The 19,076-nt window shown below is 58.3% G+C and overlaps 1 protein-coding gene across 4 annotated transcripts in view; it reads left to right on the top strand.

The window, feature by feature from the left end:
* Positions 1-706: 706 nt before the first annotated feature.
* The window catches only part of PAIP2B (poly(A) binding protein interacting protein 2B), a 38,941-nt gene continuing 20,571 nt past the window's right edge, over positions 707-19,076 (top strand). Inside the window, exon 1 of one of the 4 annotated variants that reach the window (XM_075931070.2) lies at positions 707-856. In XM_075931070.2, coding sequence (XP_075787185.2) covers positions 730-856 — 127 coding nt within the window. In that variant the 5' untranslated portion in view covers positions 707-729. Of the gene's footprint in view, positions 857-6,407; positions 6,672-7,516; positions 7,683-14,064; positions 14,294-19,076 lie in introns of those variants that run through there. The other 3 variants (XM_014575391.4, XM_075931071.2, XM_025186562.3) reach the window with 3 other exon arrangements.

Below are 19,076 nucleotides of genomic sequence, written 5' to 3'. Positions count from 1 at the left end.
CTGCGGTTAGCGCCCCAACCGCCTCACGCCGTTGTTGACGCCAACGGCCGAATTCCCCCCGCCCCGTTCCTGCCCCCCGCCCCAATCACCGGCCTCGAAACAAGACTCGGCGCCGCTGGTAGGGCCGTGTCCTTCTAATTCCTCCTCTGATTGGGCGATCGGATTTTGATCGATGGCAGCTTCATCCAGTCAGAGTCCGTCTTGAGCGGCGGAGGCGTGGCTGTATAAACATCGTGGCTCCCCACGCTCCCGCAGGGATTCTCTTCCCTCCCTCCCCCACCGCCACACATCCTGGCCCCACGTGGGGGGACGCATTGAGCTAGCCAATCGTGGGACGTGATCGTTCTCCAACAAGCACCGCCCTGTGTTTCTACGCTCTTGTCGGTATAGGTGGAGTGGTGCGGAAAGGACCAATGAGATGGCTCTGGAGGCGGGACTTGAGGAACCCGATGGAGTGACGGCATCCTAGCCCAATAGCAAGCGGAGTACGTGTGTTGCGGCCTAATAAGGATGAGCGGCAGGTCCTGCGGGAGAGGGGCGGGCACGTACTGAGCAATGGGAGGCAAGAGTCTGCGCCCAGGAGCCAATGGGGGGCGGGGGAGGGCTGCAGCGGACTGGACGACAGGCCCGTGGTCCAATGGGGCGAAGGTGTGTGCGCGGTGCGACCAATGGGGGAAGGGAGGCGGGCCCGCGGGCGCCGCGCAGGGCGAGTGACAGGCCCCGCGACCAATGGGGGAAGGGAGGCGGGCCGCTCGCGGAGCCAGCGGAACGGGGAGGCGGGTGCGTGCGGCGGACGAGCGGCGTGTGCGGGCGCGGCGCGCGACAGGCCCCTGCGGCGCAGGCGGAGCCCGGCCAGGTGGGTCCCGCGTGGCACGGGCAGAGGGGGTCCCCCCCCGGTCTGCGCCCCTCCCCCCACCTCAGCGTGTCCCTCCCCCGGTCTGCGCCCCTCCCCCCACCTCAGCGTGTCCCTCCCCCGGTCTGCGCCCCTCCCCCCACCTCAGCGTGTCCCTCCCCCGGTCTGCGCCCCTCCCCCCACCTCAGCGTGTCCCCCCCCGGTCTGCGCCCCTCCCCCCACCTCAGCGTGTCCCCCCCCGGGTCTCCGCCCCTCCCCCCAGCTCAGCGTCCCCCCGGGTCTCCGCCCCTCCCCCCACCTCAGCGTGTCCCCCCCCCCGGGTCTCCGCCCCTCCCCCCACCTCAGCGTGTCCCCCCCCGGGTCTCCGCCCCTCCCCCCACCTCAGCGTGTCCCCCCCCGGGTCTCCGCCCCTCCCCCCACCTCAGCGTGTCCCCCCCCCCGGGTCTCCGCCCCTCCCCCCACCTCAGCGTGTCCCCCCCCGGTCTGCGCCCCTCCCCCCACCTCAGCGTGTCCCCCCCAGTCTGTGCCCCTCCCCCCAGCTCAGCGTCCCCCCCGTGTCTGTGCCCCCCCCACCTCAGCGTGTCCCTCCCCCGGTCTGTGCCCCTCCCCCCACCTCAGCGTGTCCCCCCCCCAGTCTGTGCCCCTCCCCCAGCTCAGCGTCCCCCCGTGTCTGTGCCCCCCCCCCCCCCACCTCAGCGTGTCCCTCCCCCGGTCTGTGCCCCTTCCCCCACCTCAGCGTGTCCCTCCCCCGGGTTTCCGCCCCTCCCCCCACCTCAGCGTGTCCCCCCCCGGGTTTCCGCCCCTCCCCCCACCTCAGCGTGTCCCCCCCCGGGTCTCCGCCCCTCCCCCCACCTCAGCGTGTCCCCCCCCGGGTCTCCGCCCCTCCCCCCACCTCAGCGTGTCCCCCCCAGTCTGTGCCCCTCCCCCCAGCTCAGCGTCCCCCCCGTGTCTGTGCCCCCCCACCTCAGCGTGTCCCCCCCCGTGTCTGTGCCCCTCCCCCCACCTCAGCGTGTCCCCCCCCGTGTCTGTGCCCCTCCCCCCACCTCAGCGTGTCCCCCCCCGGTCTGTGCCCCTCCCCCCACCTCAGCGTGTCCCCCCCCGGGTCTCTGCCCCTCCCCCCACCTCAGCGTGTCCCCCCCCCGGTCTGCGCCCCTCCCCCCACCTCAGCGTGTCCCCCCCCCCGGTCTGCGCCCCTCCCCCCACCTCAGCGTGTCCCCCCCCGGTCTGCGCCCCTCCCCCCACCTCAGCGTGTCCCCCCCCCGTCTGCGCCCCTCCCCCCACCTCAGCGTGTCCCCCCCCTGTGCCCCTCCCCCAGCTCAGCGTCCCCCCCGTGTCTGTGCCCCCCCCACCTCAGCGTGTCCCTCCCCCGGTCTGTGCCCCTCCCCCCGGGCATGCCCTCCCCCACCTCAGCGTTTCCCCCCCCCGTGTCTGTGCCCCTCCCCCCACCTCAGCGTTTCCCCCCCCCGGTCTGTGCCCCCCCCCCCCGGACATACCCTCCCCCACCTCAGCGTGTCTCCCTCCCCGGTCTGTGCCCCTCCCCCCGGACATGCCCTCCCCCCACCTCAGCGTGTCCCCCCCCCCCGTGTCTGTGCCCCTCCCCCCACCTCAGCGTATCTCCCCCCCCCCGGTCTGTGTCCTTCCCCCCACCTCAGCGTTTCCCCCCCCGGTCTGTCCCCCCCCGGACATACCCTCCCCCACCTCAGCTTGTCTCCCCCCCCCCCCGGTCTGTGCCCCTCCCCCCGGACATGCCCTTCCCCCACCTCAGCGTCCCCCCCCCCGGACACGCCCTCTCCCCCACCTCCCGATCTCTGTCCCTCTTCCCCCGACCTGCCTCCCTCTAGGCTTAGCTTCCGCCCGGTCCGCGTCCTTTCCCCTTGGACTAGTCCAGCTCCCCCCTCTGTCTCCCCTCTTCCCCCCCACGTGACTCCCCTCCTCCGGGCTCCGCGTTGTCCCTACGGCACCCCCCATCCCCTCACCAGCTCCCCTGCTCTGTAGTCTCATCAGCGTGACCAGCTGCCTTTTTCTCTGGGCTCTAGCTCTGTCCCCGCCCCCCCACCAGCCCTTCCATCGGGCTTCCCCTGGGGGCAGCCCTCCTCGTCTGGGATGGATCCTTCCGTCAGGGGTTCCTCCTCTGGGGTTCTCCTCCCCAAGCTTTCCTGCCTGGGTTTCTCAGTGGGCTGACCGGTCTCTGGGCTCTGCCTCGCTCCCATCTGGCAGGCCACCTCTCCTTTAGGTTCTCCCCCACCACCTGTCCCCTTGGCCTACCTGGGATTCCCATCATGAGGACTAACTGTCCTCCACTGAGCTCGACCAGTCCTATCAGCACCGTGCCGGGATTCCCATTGGGACTGCCCCTCAGGATACCCCATCTGGATCATCTTCCATCCACTGAGCTCTGTGTCCACCATCACAGCCCTTTGAGGCCAGGTCTCCTGCCTGGGATTCCCATCAGGAGTATCCTGGAATGCCCTCTGTGACATTCCCCTCCCTCAGTTCTTTTGACTTTTGTCTCTTCTAGGACTAGCCCTCCTGCTTGGTACTCCCATTGATGTCTGTCTCCCCCTCCACCAGTCCCCCATTCCCCTCCTCGGTGTGCTTTTTGGTTGTCTTTGTTGTGACCATCCACTTGACCCTGGGTGCTATTGGAGATGGCTGGGACAGGAGGGGATATGGTATGTCGTTATTTGCCCTAGAGTTTTCCTGAGGGATTCGTGCTGCTTTACCTTTTACTGCTGCGTCCTACCCCGTCTGCGAGCCTCCCCCCCCCCCCCCCCCCGGGGCTGACCCATTATCTAGTTCAACTGGCAGAGTGGGTTCTTGCAGTGAGCGCCTCAGACAGAAGAAGGGGAGTGGGTTTGAAGGGGCTGAGCTCATTGCCTAGGCTTGGCATCTGTCATATGCCGCTTTGCAGCCTGCACTGACTCAGAGAGGCCCAGAAGTGATGCAATATACTCAGTGACTGGGCTGACCAGTCGATAGGAATCTGCTGCCCCTTTGCACAAACTTCTCAGGAGGCCCTTGGAGCTCCTGAGATTGGCTCTCTCCGCCCCCCCCCCCCAATATTTGTGCCTTTTTTCTTCAGCAAGGCTGTGTCCTGATTCGTCCCTATGGCCACGGCTCCTTCCACAGCCTCTTGGTATCATGCCTTACTGGGCCGTAGAGGGGAGTGTTTACAAGGCTGCCTCTCTACACTGCAGCCTTGGGCCAAAGGACGGTCATAGAGTGCTGGGGCTCTTTGTTTAGTCCCGTTTGGGGGGGACATGAGAGCAGGCTTTGTGCGGAGCCTCGGGAGGTGGGTTTGTCTCTGCACTGTCCTCTGGCACATGTGGAGATGGCCTGAGACTTACTGGTCAGTTCCCCAAACCAGAATCTTTCAGGTGGCTCCCTTGGCTTCTGCAGAATCTCAGCTTTTTGGGTGAAAAGAGAGCCACAGCGGGGACCTGTTGCAGGGTTGTCTGCCATGGCTGCAGACTGTTGGGAACAGCCCGGAGATGTATGTCACGCCTTGTAGGGCGCTTCAGTCACAACCTTAACTGTTTCATGGGTGCTAACTTCAGCAGAAACCTCCCAGGGGCACTAGCACTTTCTAGTTCAGCTGCTGCCATGTGTGCTGACTCACATTAAGCAAACCACTGAGCAAGATTGCAACACTCAGCCCCTCAGCAGGGATGCGAATGGTTAACCTGCAAGCAGCACCCAGTTAGATTATGGTTAACCAGTTAGCTGGCAGGAGCTGGAGCAGCGCCCCACCTGCTGTGGGCACGGGTGCTCCAGCCTAACTGGAGCAGCTCGGGTCGGTGGTGAGCCCAGCCTGGTCCCCTCCCCCTGCTCCCACTTAAGTGGTTGGCTGATTAAAGGGGATTTTACATCCCTACTCCTCAGCGTTTGCCTGAGAGGCTGCCTGGGGTCGTGAGAACTGGGTGAGCACTGCATAGCTCAGCTGATGTGTGTAGAGGGGCATGCACGCTCCTCTGCTCCCTCCTGGGATGGAAGTACAACTGGACTCCTACAGAGCCTAGATCCTGGAGGTGGAACTGTTGCTGCTAGGGAAAGGTGTTAGAGATTACCCCCTCGCTGCCATCGTGTGGTTGCACCTAACTGCTGTGCAGGGTAACACTGAGTGTAGCTCAAACATTAAAGACCACAAGTTGCTGGAAAGACTTGCCCCCAAAGAAGGAAATGAACCTCCTCACCCAGCAAGGACACCTGGCTGTTCTGAGAGCTGCCCCTGCCTACGAAAGGTGCCTTGCAGTTGGGGAAGCAGATTGCCTGACAAGACAGCTGGTGCCTATAGTGGAGGCTCAGAGCCATGCCTCCTGCCAGGCCTACATGTGGTAGGTTCGCTTGTTCTTCGGGACGATGTCAGAATCGGTATTCTCAGCTGAAAATATCACCCCCTCCTCTGTCCACGCGGGCATTCCTTGTCTGGGAGCGTCTGGTTTCTGGCAGAAAGCTCTGGAGTGTGGTGTTCAGCCAACACACCGTAATGCGCAGGTGTGCAGTGCATCTGATGGAAGAGCAGCTGCACGGGTAAACTGAGGCAGTCCATGGCAATCTCTGTAAATACGGTTCAGCTGCAAGTTTTCAGCAGCTTACCAGACAGCCATTTGCTTTGAAATACCTCTGATGCCAGAACTTCCTTTCATGGGTTTCTCCTTGGGTTGGCCTACATGTGTCTGCCCTAGAAATCACAGCGAGGCTCCGGGGCACAAAGACCAATGACGTTTTGTGGGTCAGAGCAGTACTGTGAGGAATGATACACGGTCCAAGGGTAGGTCTTACTCCCTCTCAGGTCTCTCCATACCTCGCTGACCTTGACTGACAACCTCAGCGTACCAGCCCCATGTACTCTGTCTCAATCTGCCCCTGCTGTGTCCCCCCTTGGCTCCCACACACAAACTTGCTGGTGAAGATCTTCAGCCCAGAGCTGCAGCTTTCCTGCTCTCCACGAGCCCCTCCAGCCCTGCTGCTGCACCTCAATCTACTACAAAAGAAACTAACTTTCCACACTGCCTGGTCCCCTCTGCGTGGGCCCAGAGTCAGATTTGCAGACTTTCTCGTGTGGGGATACACTGCGGGGTCTGGAGATTCTGTGATGGGGCAGACTGGCAGGGTAGAATTAAAGCCACCTGAAATTATGAATCCAACACATTAATCTTGCTGCCTTAATGTAATTATCCTCCATTGGAATGGGGCCTGGACCACCAGCTTTTCATCTCCGCACCTGGGCCCCTTGCCATGTGGCCAGAGGCACAGCGCCTCCTGCTGGCCTTCCAGCATCATGCCTCTCTTTAGGGGAAGGACAAGGTGTCTGTCTAGCCATTCTCTACCGGGCTGCAAGCTGCTTAGCTTCTTTCCTGCCTTGCATGCTTCAGGTGTTTGTTACATGCAGGCTCTTCAGGTTCCTCTGTAACGTGCAGAGACAAGTTGTATTTTGGGATGAGAACACCGTGGCCAGTCGCACACAACTTGTTTCCCTGGCTCAGCCTTATGCTCTTTGCTGGTCTGGGTTCAGCAATTGGGACAACCAGTTGAATCTGGTCCATGCTGGCATTGGGTCCCGGTGCTCTCATGACAGCAAATGCCATAGTTCAGGTTGCATGAAATCTTTCCCTCTGTGTTCACTCAGCTGCTCGTAACTTTATATATACGCTGGGTTGTGAATGTCTAGGCTCGGAAGGGTAGATTGTTATCTGCAAATGTCAGTGAATGTTGATTTCACTGTGTACATGCACGCTGATGAAAAACATTCCCATGCGTGATCGAAAGGACTGAGACAAAGTAAGAGAGGCTTTGAGAGAGCTAATTAGCATTTGAGGTAAGGTTACTTACTTTATACTTTGACGTGATATTGACAGTTTGTGTTAGAATTCTTAGAAGCTTTAGCTTTTTGAATCGCAACATCTGTTGTCATAAGCATTTCACGTCTGATCTCCCGCACCGTAACTTCCCACCACTGTGCACGTTTAAATTGATAAAAATAAAAAAGTCTTGTACAACTTGTACAGATGGGAGTGGTAGGTGTGTGCTCAGTTACTGGAGATGTGTAGGGATTCTAGTCATTTGCATCAGCTGATATAAACCAAGTAAGGTGTTACTAGTGCTCCTGTATTAGCGATTGATGGGAGCCCAGATCCAGGTGCCTGCAATCTCTGGGTCCCAGAATCTAGTGAGGACTCCTAGAAAGGGGGAAAAAGAGACGGGGAAACCTGTAGCCAGCTTTGCCTAGTGGAGACAAAATTTTTTTTGTGCTGAGGAATGGCAGGCCGACAGGTTGGGCTGTTCTTGGGCCAAGTGCTGTAGGATTTTTCATGAATGAGGGCAGAGTGGGGCTGTGCTACAGAAATGAAGCACTAAAGACTGTTGTTTTATGTGTGTCGCTCATCTCGTGGCTCCAATCATGAAACTGCGTCAATCCCAGATGGTGCTTTGTCTGATTGTATCTGGATTCTACAATATGCTGCTGCATCCAAAGCCGAGCCAGACTGAAACTTTGCAAGGATTTGAGCTAAGTCAGCCTGTGACGTGGCTAGTTTTCCTCCCCCCCCTCCCCACTCCTGCTGAAGCTCCTAATTTGTTTAGAGTACATTTTTTTTATCCAGTGTCTAATGGCTTCCCCCTCCCCCCATAGACGTGATCTTGGCACACTGAGCTTCAGACTGAAGTTCTGGGAATGTGAGCTGTTAGTCTCTCGGGAGTGTTGGAATCGATTCCTGGCCTTATGTTTGGGTGGGCTTGTGTGTGCATGTGCCGGCTGGCTGGCTGAAGCATCTTGCTAAGGAATGGTGCCGAAGCAGGCAAAAATGCTCCACAGAGGCTCTTTTTTGGGGTAAGTGTTTGACTTTGGTTCCCTCTCAGTCCATTCCCAGAGGATGTCTAAAGAAACGCCAAGCTGCTAGGAGGCCCAGAGATTTGGCAAGATCCACTGACGTTTTTGTGGCTCTCTTCTCAACACAGACTTAAAGGGTACTTTTAGGAACAATGCCAACATCGCGATGCGTGTGAGCAGCCTCCCAAAAGCCAGTGCCTGCATGAAGGAAGGATCGTTTATATCCTGTACACCAAGTGGTCTTGAGCTTTGCTCCAGTGACACAAGACGAATTGCAGGGCGGCCACAAGAACTGGTCATGTGACATGCCAAGCCTTTCCCCTTGGGGTCCCAGGCGGTATGCGGCCCGCGCTGGGGTGTCATTGAAGGATGAAACGTGTTGCTGAAATTCCAGTTCCTGAACCTGCCTGCCTGCCCCTGACTGGCCACTGTGTGTTTTCCTCTGGTGCTGAGATCTGTTGCACTCAGCAGGCTGCGTCTGGTCTGCAGGGCCCTGGGCAGCCCTGTCAGCTTCCGTGCAGGTTGTGGGAAGAGCGTGGTAGAGGCAGGTTGGCGCAGCGGGTAGGCAGTCAGCCTAGGGTTTGAGACCTAGATGCAGTTCTGTGCTTTGCCACAGGCTTCCTGTGTGATCTGTAGTAGGAGTCTTTGGCTGTGGCTCCATTTCCCCAGTGGGGGACTGCATGAAAGATGAGGCGCTTGGGTGCTGCTGTGAGGGAGCCACGCCATCGAAGTACGGAGGGATGCACACCTAGGAGGGCCCCGCCCTCTCATGTGGCGGGTATCTGCTTCTTATGGTAATGGGCTGGTAGGTAAATACAGGGCTGTTTTGAGAGCATGGGGGGGGCATTCACTAAGGTGTCGCATGTCCGGGGGGATCTGTTTGCAGGCGTTTCTCTGGGTGGTGTGCGCTTACGCAGTGTGCTGTGCTGTTACACCTCTCTCGTTACTGGGCGCTCACTGGCAATGTCGGGGGCCAAGTGGCTGCTTTTTTCCTGCTAGATTCATACCAGAAGAGGGGTCTTTGTGATCTAGTCTGATGGAGAGGCCAAAGGATTTCTCTAAATGACCCCTGCTGCTAGTAACTCGTTGGGATTTAAAATCCCATTTAAATAGTTAACGGGTTACACGTTGCTTAATCGATTAAATGGGGCTGAGTGGGGGTGGCATGAAGGCCCTCCTCCCGCGGCAGGCTGGAGCGGCCCCCACCCGCGATGGGCTCCACTGAGCTGGAGCAGCCCTGTGCCCGTGGTGTGCTGGCCCGCGCCCACCACGGACGGAGGCTGGAGCAGTGAGCGGAGGGGGCTGCTCCAGCCCTCACTGGGTAACTGTAACTGGTAAAGGCGACTCTTACTCGCTAACATTTGACATGCCTAGTAACTATGGGGAGTTCAGTACCAGGCCAGTCCTTGGCGTGTCGCATTCTGCTGGCGAGGCCGCCTTCTGATGCAATCCCAGCTCTGTCCTGGCAGCTCCCATGGAGCGGAGCCGGGAGTAAGTTATTTATGGGCTTGCACACTGCTTTGCTTACAGCATTTGTCCTGTTGTGCTGCAGCGATACTCCAGGAGTCCCTTTGCACCAGGGCCCCTCTGCACCGGGAGCCGGACAGACACAGACAAGCCCCCGTCCCTACGCTCCAGTCTTCAGTGTCATTTTCACTGGGCGCCCAAGAGTATTGACTGGAGCTAAGAGTATTGGGTTCTGCTGGGTCAGACCTTGAAACGCCCGCTGTGCCTTCTGGGCAGGCACGCAGAGGTCACGGTACCGTTGGGTGGGTGGGACTGTGCTGTATTCTGCTGTGTGCTGTCACACATCAAAAGCTGATGAAACTGGCAGTGTAGGGAGGGACAGCCACCAAGTCTGAGATTGAAACGGCAAGTCTTGTTTCTCAGCATTGCAGGCTCCCCATCGTGTCCCCTGATGTACGCAGCGGGCATGCTGCCATTCACCTAGTGGGAGAGCTGGTCAGGGGCATTTAGATAAACGGCTTAACACTCTAACACCCTGCAGCAAACGGGTGAAGGGAAACCAAATGACTGTGGAAGAGAAGCTACAATGGAAGGAGACCTGGGGCAGTGGTGGCTTGCAGACCGGGCCTGGATGTGTGCTGAAATGCAGAAAGATCTAGCTGTACGTAGGGATGTGCGTGTTTAACCGGTTAATGGTAAGCCTTGCCCGTAACAGGTAATGCTTACTGGTAAAGGTTAACCGGGGGCTGCTCCAGCCTTGTGGGGAGTCCACCATGGACAGGGGCTACTCGGAGTAGCCTCTGGACTGGGTCACCCCATAGGCAGGGGCTGCTCCTGTTCGGCCTGTGCAGTCTCTGCCTGTGGCGGGGGTGGGAGGGGACACTGCTCCCGCACAGTGGCAGGTGTGGAGGGTGGTTCCAGTTGAGCGTTTTAACGGTTAACCAAGTAAATGGGATTTTACATCCCTACTCTTAAGTGTATGAAGAGTTGTCCTGCCCAGGAGCAGGGATCTGATACCCCCTCAGTATGTAGTGCTGGGGACATGGGTTCCGGGGTGCCCCAGGCCCAGAAGAGGAGGAGGGAAGTGGAGAAGCTAGAGGCAAGAAGGATTGCGTGTTTTGAAGAGGGAGCAGAGGAATGAAACTCCTGTCCTTGATGAGCCTGCCAGCAAAGGGTGTGTGGCAGGTGTGAGAAGACTCCCACAGAGGCTAGGGAAGATGAAGAATTCGGGAGGGATTTTGAGGTCTTGCCTACGCTGGCATCTTTTTCTCTCACTCATTCTTCTGCAGAGTAGCACTAGTGCGAGATGTGGCTCCACCTCACTATCATCTGGTTCTCAGGAAATGTCTGCGCTGTCCTTAGCCTGGGTGCAGACTGGCCTGTCCATGGGATGGCTCAGAGCCCAACGGCAGTGCTAACAGCTCTGCTCTGGCTCCCAGAGTGGCTCCGAAAAGGAGGGGCCAGGGTCTTGGGGCCAGGGTGTGGTGGGAAGGGGCAGAGCAGAAGTGTGATGGTGGAGTGGAAGTGGAGGGGTGGGGAGAGTGTTCTTGGCTCAGGGTGGGTAGAAACTTGATGGAGCTAGCTGGGGGAAGTCCAAGGTGAACAGCCGAAAAATACCTCCCCAGGGAGCCAGGCTGTGTGGGATAGACTCCCAAGAAACGTGGTAGGCGCTCTTGCTTGAGAAACTTGAACGCTGTGCTACCGAGTCCTCCTGCCCTTCCTTCTCTGGCGATGGGTTTTTGAATGCCACGTTTCCAGCTAAAATGTGTTTGAAGCCTGAAGCATCTTATCCAGCTGGGCGGGGTGCTCAACTGGCCAGCAAAGCTGGCTCTTAGCTGGGTGCAGAGCCTCTCGGCTGCCGGGAGGAGAGCCGTGCCAGTACCCAGGGAGGGGAGAGCTGGTTTTCTGTGGCTGAGTTGTTTCCGTTTGTAAATGATCAGCCAGTGTGCAAACACAAGGATTCCAGGGGCGGCTCAGTTCCCTGCTGCGTTCCCTTGGGTAGCCCCCGGATCCCTGTCTGCAGGGTCCACGTTCTAGCTGCCCCCTCCAGAGCTAGACTCTGAGATAAGTACTCTAGGGTCGCACCAGGTGGCAAAGCCAGGCATATTCACCTCCCCTCCACCCCCCTGAACTAGCTCCGTGCTGCCTGCCTTTGGTTTGGCTGTCAGGAAGGGACAGGCGCCTCCCCAGCCCAGAGGTGCATAGATATGTCATGCACAGAACATGCTGGAGCAAGAGGGCGGGGGAAAGCCCCACTGCATTCCCCAGGGCTGGCCTTTGGTTAAGCAGCCATGTGTGTGCGTGCAGGGGGAGCTTGTAGTATGTGTCCTTCATCCTCCCTTGGCCCGGAGTCTCAAACACCCTGCGCGCCAAGTGTGGCGGAGATTCATCAGGGTGGAGTCTCTTGCTCTCTCTCGTGAGTCCGGGCTTGGCGCACGGAGGCGGAGCAGAGCGTTTGAAGCTTCTGGGGCAGGCAGACTTATGTTAACCCTTCGCTTGGAGCAGACATCAATCGTTTCCCTTCTTAGTCACTGCGTGCCAGGTACGTGGCGTCGCTGTCGAGCTGGGAAGTGCTGCGCTGCCGTGTCGGGAGACCCCCGCAGCAGGTGACGGAGATCTGCCAAGGATCTAAAAAAGGAGCAAGCCGGTGTCACGCACTTGGGGGCTGCAGCGTCTTTCAAGCATCTCCCCTTCCAAGCTCCTTGGTTGTCCCCATCTGTAAGGCCCCCAGCAACCCTCTATCCCATTTCAGAGCTCTGCAAACCCATGGCCCTAGCAGTATTTTTCCTTGCTGGCTGAGAGGACTTTCTGGTGGGGTGCAGTGAACAGATATAATATAGGTATATCTCCTGGAACTGGCAGGGACCTTGAGAGGTCATCAAGTCCAGTCCCCTGCCCTCACGGCAGGACCAAGCACCGTCCCTGACAGATTTGCCTCAGATCCCTGAATGACCCCCTCAAGGATTGAACTCTCAACCCTGGGTTTAGCAGGCCAATGCTCCAACCACTGAGCTCTCCCTCTTGGGAGGCTGGGCGGAGCTGAGATGGGGGTTATCTGGAAGGTGTTCGGCGCTGCCAGAACAGATGCTTTGATCTGTGACCTATTCTGGAGGTGGCTGAAGTTGCTAGCTCTGCTACGTAGGAGCCAGGCGCTCCATGGGCCCCTCTTCCTCCTCCTGCTTTTCTGTTTCGCCCCAGGGTTTTGCCAGTCAGTGCCTAGAGCGCTCCCAGGACTCAATGGGCCGCCACGTGCAAAAGTTGCCGACTTACAAATGCTGTCCACTTGTGTAGGGCTTGGCTGTGCTTGGCCAATGAAATTGGTCCTTTGTCCTTTGCTATTACTTTGGTGGATCTGGGAAGGCTGTTCGGAGCTTTTCTGGCGTCTGTCTCTTGGCCTGTCTGGAGGTCCGCTTCTGCTTCTCCCTTGTTGTGCTGGAGGACTCTTGAGGGTCTCAGCAGGTGTCTATCAGAAGCATTGGCACCGCACTGAAAAGGAGGGGCTGCTCGGTGCCCCGACCGGTTGTAGGGACAGGATCTGGGATGGAGAGCGGTGGCGGACGCAGAGGTTTATGGCCTTAAGTTGAATTTGGTGGTCGTCTGATAAGGGGCAGCTTGGCTCACTAAATGGGAATGAAGTGTCACCTGCAGGGGCCCAGAAAAACTGCCCAGGCCTTTGTACCCATCACAAAGCCTCAAAAATGGCACCAGCCCAAATTTTTCTCCCGGGGTGAGGAGCGTAAACACCTTAACCAGGAGCGGGAGTCTTGCCTATACAATTGCGGCTTTGAGAAAGCAAGCCCGGCAGTCGGAGCGCCAAGCCCTGGCTGCTGCTGCACAAAGGCGGCTGTGGAGGTGCCGCGCTGGCCTCTCCGACAGCAGGAACCAGGCATCGGGACGGTGGCTCACGGAGCTGAAGCTCTTCATTACAGCAACTTCCCACAAGACGCACGTGAATCGGGGGAGGAAACTGAAACAAAAGGCAAGGGTGTGAAATTCAGCCTCTCCTGCCTCGGAGCCCTTCGCTTCTTCCCAAGTGCTGCCCTCTTCTCCCCACCCAAATCGTGGAACGTACCTCACCCTACTCCCCACTGCCGGGGGAGAAGCCCCCTCCTCTGTGCATTCCCCACGGCCCTCCTTCCCCACCGCCTGCACTGGAGACTGCCCTCCCTCCCCTGCGCCGGCGTTATTCTGTGGCCAAGTGTTGAGAGTGGTGGAGATGGAGGGATGAGCAGGATTGGGTGGAGGTGGACCTGGGAGTCATAAAAGCAGGGGCCAGGAGGGCTCATGCAGTCCGGTGTTGTACAGGGCACCCATGCCATGTGCCCACGGCTCAGTGGGAGTTAGACCCAAGAGCTGCAGCCCGTTGGGGTCTAAACCGCTAGGGGCTAGAGAGACAAGCTGAGGTTCCAAGGGACACTGAGGCCCCTGCCATGGCAGATGCACCCCACGCTGCAGAGGAAGGTGCAGTACCTCCATCCTGCCCTCGGAGGGGATTCCTTCCCAGCCGCAGAACAGTTTGACCTTGAGCACACGAGCAAGAACCAGCCCTTGAGAGAGACACCTCAGGCACTGGCCCGTATCCTCTGGCCGTCCCTGGTGCTTCAGAGGAAGGAGACCGCAACACCTGTGGCTAGTTTCTCAGTGTAACTAATTTTAAATTTTGTGGCTTCCCTTGTTGGCATGTTATGGATCCCCGACCCCCGCAGGATTTTGGTAAAAGGCAGCCCCTCTGGTTAAGGACTGGGACTAGGGAGACCTGGGCCCTGCTCTGCTGTAGACACCCCATGTGACCTTCAAATTAATCTGTTAAGCCTCAGTTTCTCCATCTGTGAGTAGGAATAATCCTCCCCTCTCCTGCTCAGATTGTAAAATCCATGTCCTGCTCTATCTGCGCAGCACCTAACACAGTGAGGCCGCGATCGTGGTTGGGACAACTGACGTGTGATTTACAGTCCTCTCCCCAATTTGTGCAGGTTGGTCCTGTGAAGCCAGCGTACGTCAAGCGCTGAATGGCTGCGGTGACGGAGGCAGGGCTCTGAGACGCCCGCCACGCAGTTTGTCCAGTTTCTTCTCTCCCAGACCTCTTGAAAGCGTTCTTCCTTGTACCAATTACCATGGTGTGGAGGTGGGGATCAGGCTGATGAGTAAGTCCCAGACATGTCTGTACCTCTGAAGACACAGCAGCTCTTGGTTTGGCAGTATTCATCTCTGTAAGATGTCCGACGCCCCTGTTGTGTCTCACATGCCAAGCCAATAATTGGGTTTCCATAAAACACACACTTTTGTGCTCTTTAATTAGCCCTTCGCTTTTGCTGACATCCTCAGCAGTGTTTTCCAGAGACGCTTCAGTCAACAGTGTCTCTAACATTTGTGTTACAGGTCACTGCTGGCTAAAGTACCCGTATCAGTGATCAGGTCGGAGGTTCACCTTACGGCTGGCGCATTGGAGAGATGCGTGCGAGAGGGTGGTGTATCGTGTAACCCGCTAACGTCACAGGGTTCTCTCGCCTCTAGTGGTGAGACCACTTCTAGAGCCTTGAGTCGGCGGCCGCCTCGGAGCTAGTGGAGCTGGTCCTTTCAGCTCAAGCGGAGGCGGCCTGTGCCGTTAGATCCGACGGGCTTCAGTTCAACCCCACAGACTCAGCCAGGGCCGCCTTCCAATCCGGTGTTCACACAGGTGGTCCTCGTGGCCTCTCAGAGGGCTGCCTCAAGATTATGTGCAATGAATGGGATCGGTCTTTCCAGGCCAAAATGCTGGCACTCGGGCGGCCCCTCAACATTCAACCCGGCAGCTTTTCGCAGCTGTTCCTTGGCTGATGCCTTTGTACGCTTTGAGAGTAGCATTGTGCCTGCCCCTATAGGCGCAGAGCTGGCAGCTTTTGCTCACAGACCTGGTCTTTTTGTTGCTCTTCCCAAAACTCCCTTCCGCTTGTTTGGCGCATGCACCGTGTCCCATGCACCTGGCATCCTGCCCTCCTGGCTCTGAAATGGACCTGGCTTGATCATGGAAACTGACAGCGCTCCAGTCCCTGGGGGCTGCCATGCTCTGTCTCCTTGTGCACGTGCGGGGTCTTGTTGCTGCTCACCTAGCAGCAGGTGTCCCCCGCATGGTCTATAAAGGAAGCCCGGGAGGGGGAAGAGCTGTTCTGCATCTGATTAAGAGGGAGGCGGTTGCAGGGGCACGGTAGACCGGGGGGCGGTGAATGCTGCCTGATGGACCCCAGATAATCCCCCAAGGGCAGAGTGACCCAGTCAGGGTACTGCGACTAGGCTGCTCCCGTGTTGCGTGGAATCTGTGCTCTCCAGGGCTTTACGTGATTAACTGTAAAGAGCATAAAGTTGGACGAGTGTCAAGCCGATGTAGGGTGGCTGCTAGCGCCTGCCCGAGCGAGAGTTCGGCTGAGCCCCAGGAGAGGAGAACCGGGGGGAGGTTAAGATACAGAGGTAAGAATCTAAGGTGGGGATGGGGAACCTCCAGCCCAGGGGCAGGATGTGCTTGGATCCAGCCCGTGAGGCTCCGGGCTCTCCTCACCACCCCCCCCCCCCCCCGCGTGCTGGTGCTCTAGCCCTCCCGTTGCCCCACCGTGGGGCTGGAGCGCACACAATCTGCCAGCCTGGAGCGTGTGGGGGGGTGTCTTTCTCCTCCCACGCCAGGGAGTTTTTGGTTTGGTTTTTTGCTTCTCACTTGTGTGCGGCCCCTGACTGATTTTTCTGTGGGTTGGCCCCTGGCCCAACAAAGGTTCCCCGCCCCGGTCTGAGCAACCAGCGTTGCAGCCTGGGGCCTACGTGGCAGGGCAGCAGGTTCCAGCACTGAAGGGGGGCAGGTAGGTCGGCGTTCTGAAAGGGACCCCCGATCAGAGCGGTGGCCGGACTCATGCAGGCTCCAGAGTTTGAAACGCTCCTGGAGTCGGACCTGGATTCCCCTCCTAGGCAGAAAAGGGGCTTGCTAGGATCCGAGAGTCGCTGCTTAAGCCAGAGAGTTTGCCAGGCAGCGTTTGGACAGGGCACTCGGTGTGAGAACCAGCAGTTGCAGATAGATAACCCGCGCGGGGCAGTGTGTACGTGTAGCCTGGCGTAGCGCAGAAACACCTGCCTACCACTTGGAAGCAGTTCTCCAAACTGGAAAAAAGCTTGAGAGCTGCTCCGGCTAGAACAGAAAGGGGCAGTGTTAGGCTGGGGGCGTGAGGAGGGGCCGAGTGCTCGGCTCTGGACCCTGGCTACGTGTGAAAGGCAGGGCAAAGCGGCTCTGCGGGCTCCTAGCTTAGCCTGCTGAAGTGATAGGCCTCGGGCTATCGTGGGGGTGGAGGGGACTGCTTTGGCCTAGCAGGAGCGTGGGAATCCAGGGAAGACGGATCAGATGGCAGAGGAGCAAGGGGAACAGGTGCCTGGAGAAACCTGCAGCCCTTGGAATGAAAGGTAGGAAGTGACTTGTGTCTGTCCTGGATGGGCTGGGGGCCTGTCCCTCTGCGGGCAGCGATGGCCTTGGGGTGACAGCACAGCCCTGGGGCCTCCTAGGTGAGCTGGCGTGTGTTCCCTGCTGTGCCACAGACCGGAGCAACGGCATGGGCCACCGCGGGTCCCTCTGCGCTGCGGTTACAAACCCGCCAGCTGGCCGGGCTCGCCAAGGGCTGTGTGATTGTGGGGTAGATGTTCCGGAGCAGGAGGGTCCCCGACACGGGCGAGCCCAGACGTCTAGACCGCAAACAGCCCTTTGGCCTGAGTGAGCCGGCACGGGCCGGCCGTGTGTGTGTCATCGCAGCGGGCACCGTGGCCGCCCCGTTCTGCTAACGTGTTGCATGCTGCTCTCTGCGGTGGGACAGGGTTTGGCCCTCGTATTTCAGTTAGAGGTTTGAGATCCTCGGGTGCTCTTCAGAAACGTCCAGGCTGGGGGAGGGAGGTAAGCCAGGCCCTCTCGGCTGAGGGGTTAACAGCCTGGCTCAGGAGAGACAGGTGCTGGCCTCAGCCCATGGCATCCCTGGCTAGGCCAGCGGTGGGGTTCGGCTCCGAGTGTAACCAGTCCTGCAGACCTGCTGTTGTGCCCAGGGCTGCTGCGATTGTTCTTTGTCTGACGCCACTAAACTCCACCCTCCAACAGACCCCAGCGGTGCTTTCTCTCTCCCTTGGGACGGAGTGCTTCATCCTGCCATGCAGGGGGAGTACAGGTCCCACTGACCAGTGCTAGACCCTGAGCTTGTGCCGTTGGGCGTCAGCGCTGGCAGGAAGGAGCCCCCTCCTAGAACCAGGCAGGAGTCTTACGTCAGATGGTGCGAGCCGGCTGAATTCAGCTGGGAAGCTGCCGGCACAAGCACGACCCCGTGTTGAGCCTGCCCCAGGAGGAATCTCCCCCCACTTCCCCCGGAGTGACTGCAAGCAAGGCCCTTGCGAGGCTGCAGAAATGGCAGAGTTGGCTGGAGCTGCAGGGCTTTGAGGGGACTTGGATACCGGCGATCAGACTGCTGATGAGACTGGAAAACCCTTGGGCGTCCGAGGTGCCATCTGGCTAGAGCCTGGTGCTGAAGTGCCAAGCGGGAAGGGCAGCAAGAGGGCTGTGCAGCAGAACCCTGGACCTCTGCGGTACAAGGGGTGGCCGTACTTAACAGAGCTGCCTGATGTGGGGCGCTCTCTCCAGTCCGGTGGAGCTGTGAGGAGACCACTGGGCCTGGGTCCCACCAGAAGAAATATTAGTAGTATCTGGACTGACTGACGCTGGGGTTGTCCCTCCCTTCTCAGACTTAAATGGGGTGGCTTGGCCAGGTCAGCACATATTTTGGTGCCACGTTGCTTGATGGGACTGGAGCTACATGACTCATCAGAATCAAGTGCCCCCTCTAAGATCTCTCCATTTGCTGTTGTCTGTGGACAGTTGGTGCGTCTGATGGTAGCTGCAGACTAGTAGATGCGTCGGTAACGCCTCTGGATCTCGTTCAGAGCCCAATGGGTTTCTCTTGACGTGGTGGGTAAAAGCTACAACATGATTTTCACCTTTCTTCAATGCAGAGACAAGGGCTTGTTTATGGCCTTTGCCCTCACTGCTTCTTGTTAGATCATGGTGTTATGCCAGTAGGTGGAATCCAACTTGGGACCTCCGGAGCTTCATGCAGCTACCACGTGAGCTAAAAGCCAGCTGGCTCCCAGCAAAGGCTGTAGAGCAAACGCCTTCTTTCCCTCTGCAAATGGTTTAAGTGCCATTGCATGGGCCAGTGAACCACAGCCAGATGGTGTGTGGGTTACGTTAGCTTTTGCATATTCATCATATGAAACTGTTTTGTCATCTCGAATGCTAATCCCGACCTGTGCATATGTGTTTCTGAACCGAAAAGCTCGTTTCGAGATGATTTTAATGGCTCGTACAGCATGCACAGGCAGCTACAAATTCAAACCTGCCCGAGAGACTGAAGGCTCCAGTGTGCATACAGAAGTTGGACAGCGGAGAAGCATTACGGTTGGAATGCACATACTTGCCTCTCCCCTCTCTGCGGCACAGATGGCAGGTACTGCTGTGGCCGGTGCAGAGCCTTCACGGAGAGACTCATCCGGCCACTGAACGTCAACTGAAAATGGAGCAAACTCGGAGAGATTTGACAGTTAACATGCGACGTGAAACGCTCCCTCTCGGTATATTGCAAGATGTTGTTAGGCGCTGGTTTTGCTGCATGCTAAAGAGCGTCGTTTCGGGGGAGGGGGGGAGGCTGGGAGCCGACTTCCCATGCAAAATCAGTGGCAATCTTTTCATACATTGTTGTTTGGTTGCTTTCACTGATGAACGTGGCATTAAGTTGTTGAAATTAACCACCGTCGTCATGTTGCATTGTGTCTGGGACTGTGCAAGGGACTCTCCTTTTGGGTACCATTGGGTTACCTAGCCTACAGGCTGACCGCTCCATGCCAGACCTCACCTAATCGTGCATGTTTTCAAATGCTTTATGC

This window comes from Pelodiscus sinensis, chromosome 4, assembly GCF_052426305.1.
Source record: "Pelodiscus sinensis isolate ZL-2025 chromosome 4, ASM5242630v1, whole genome shotgun sequence".
NCBI lineage: Eukaryota > Metazoa > Chordata > Testudines > Trionychidae > Pelodiscus > Pelodiscus sinensis.
The sequence above is the reverse complement of the archived record's forward strand: the minus strand, read 5'-3'. Positions and strand labels throughout refer to the sequence as shown.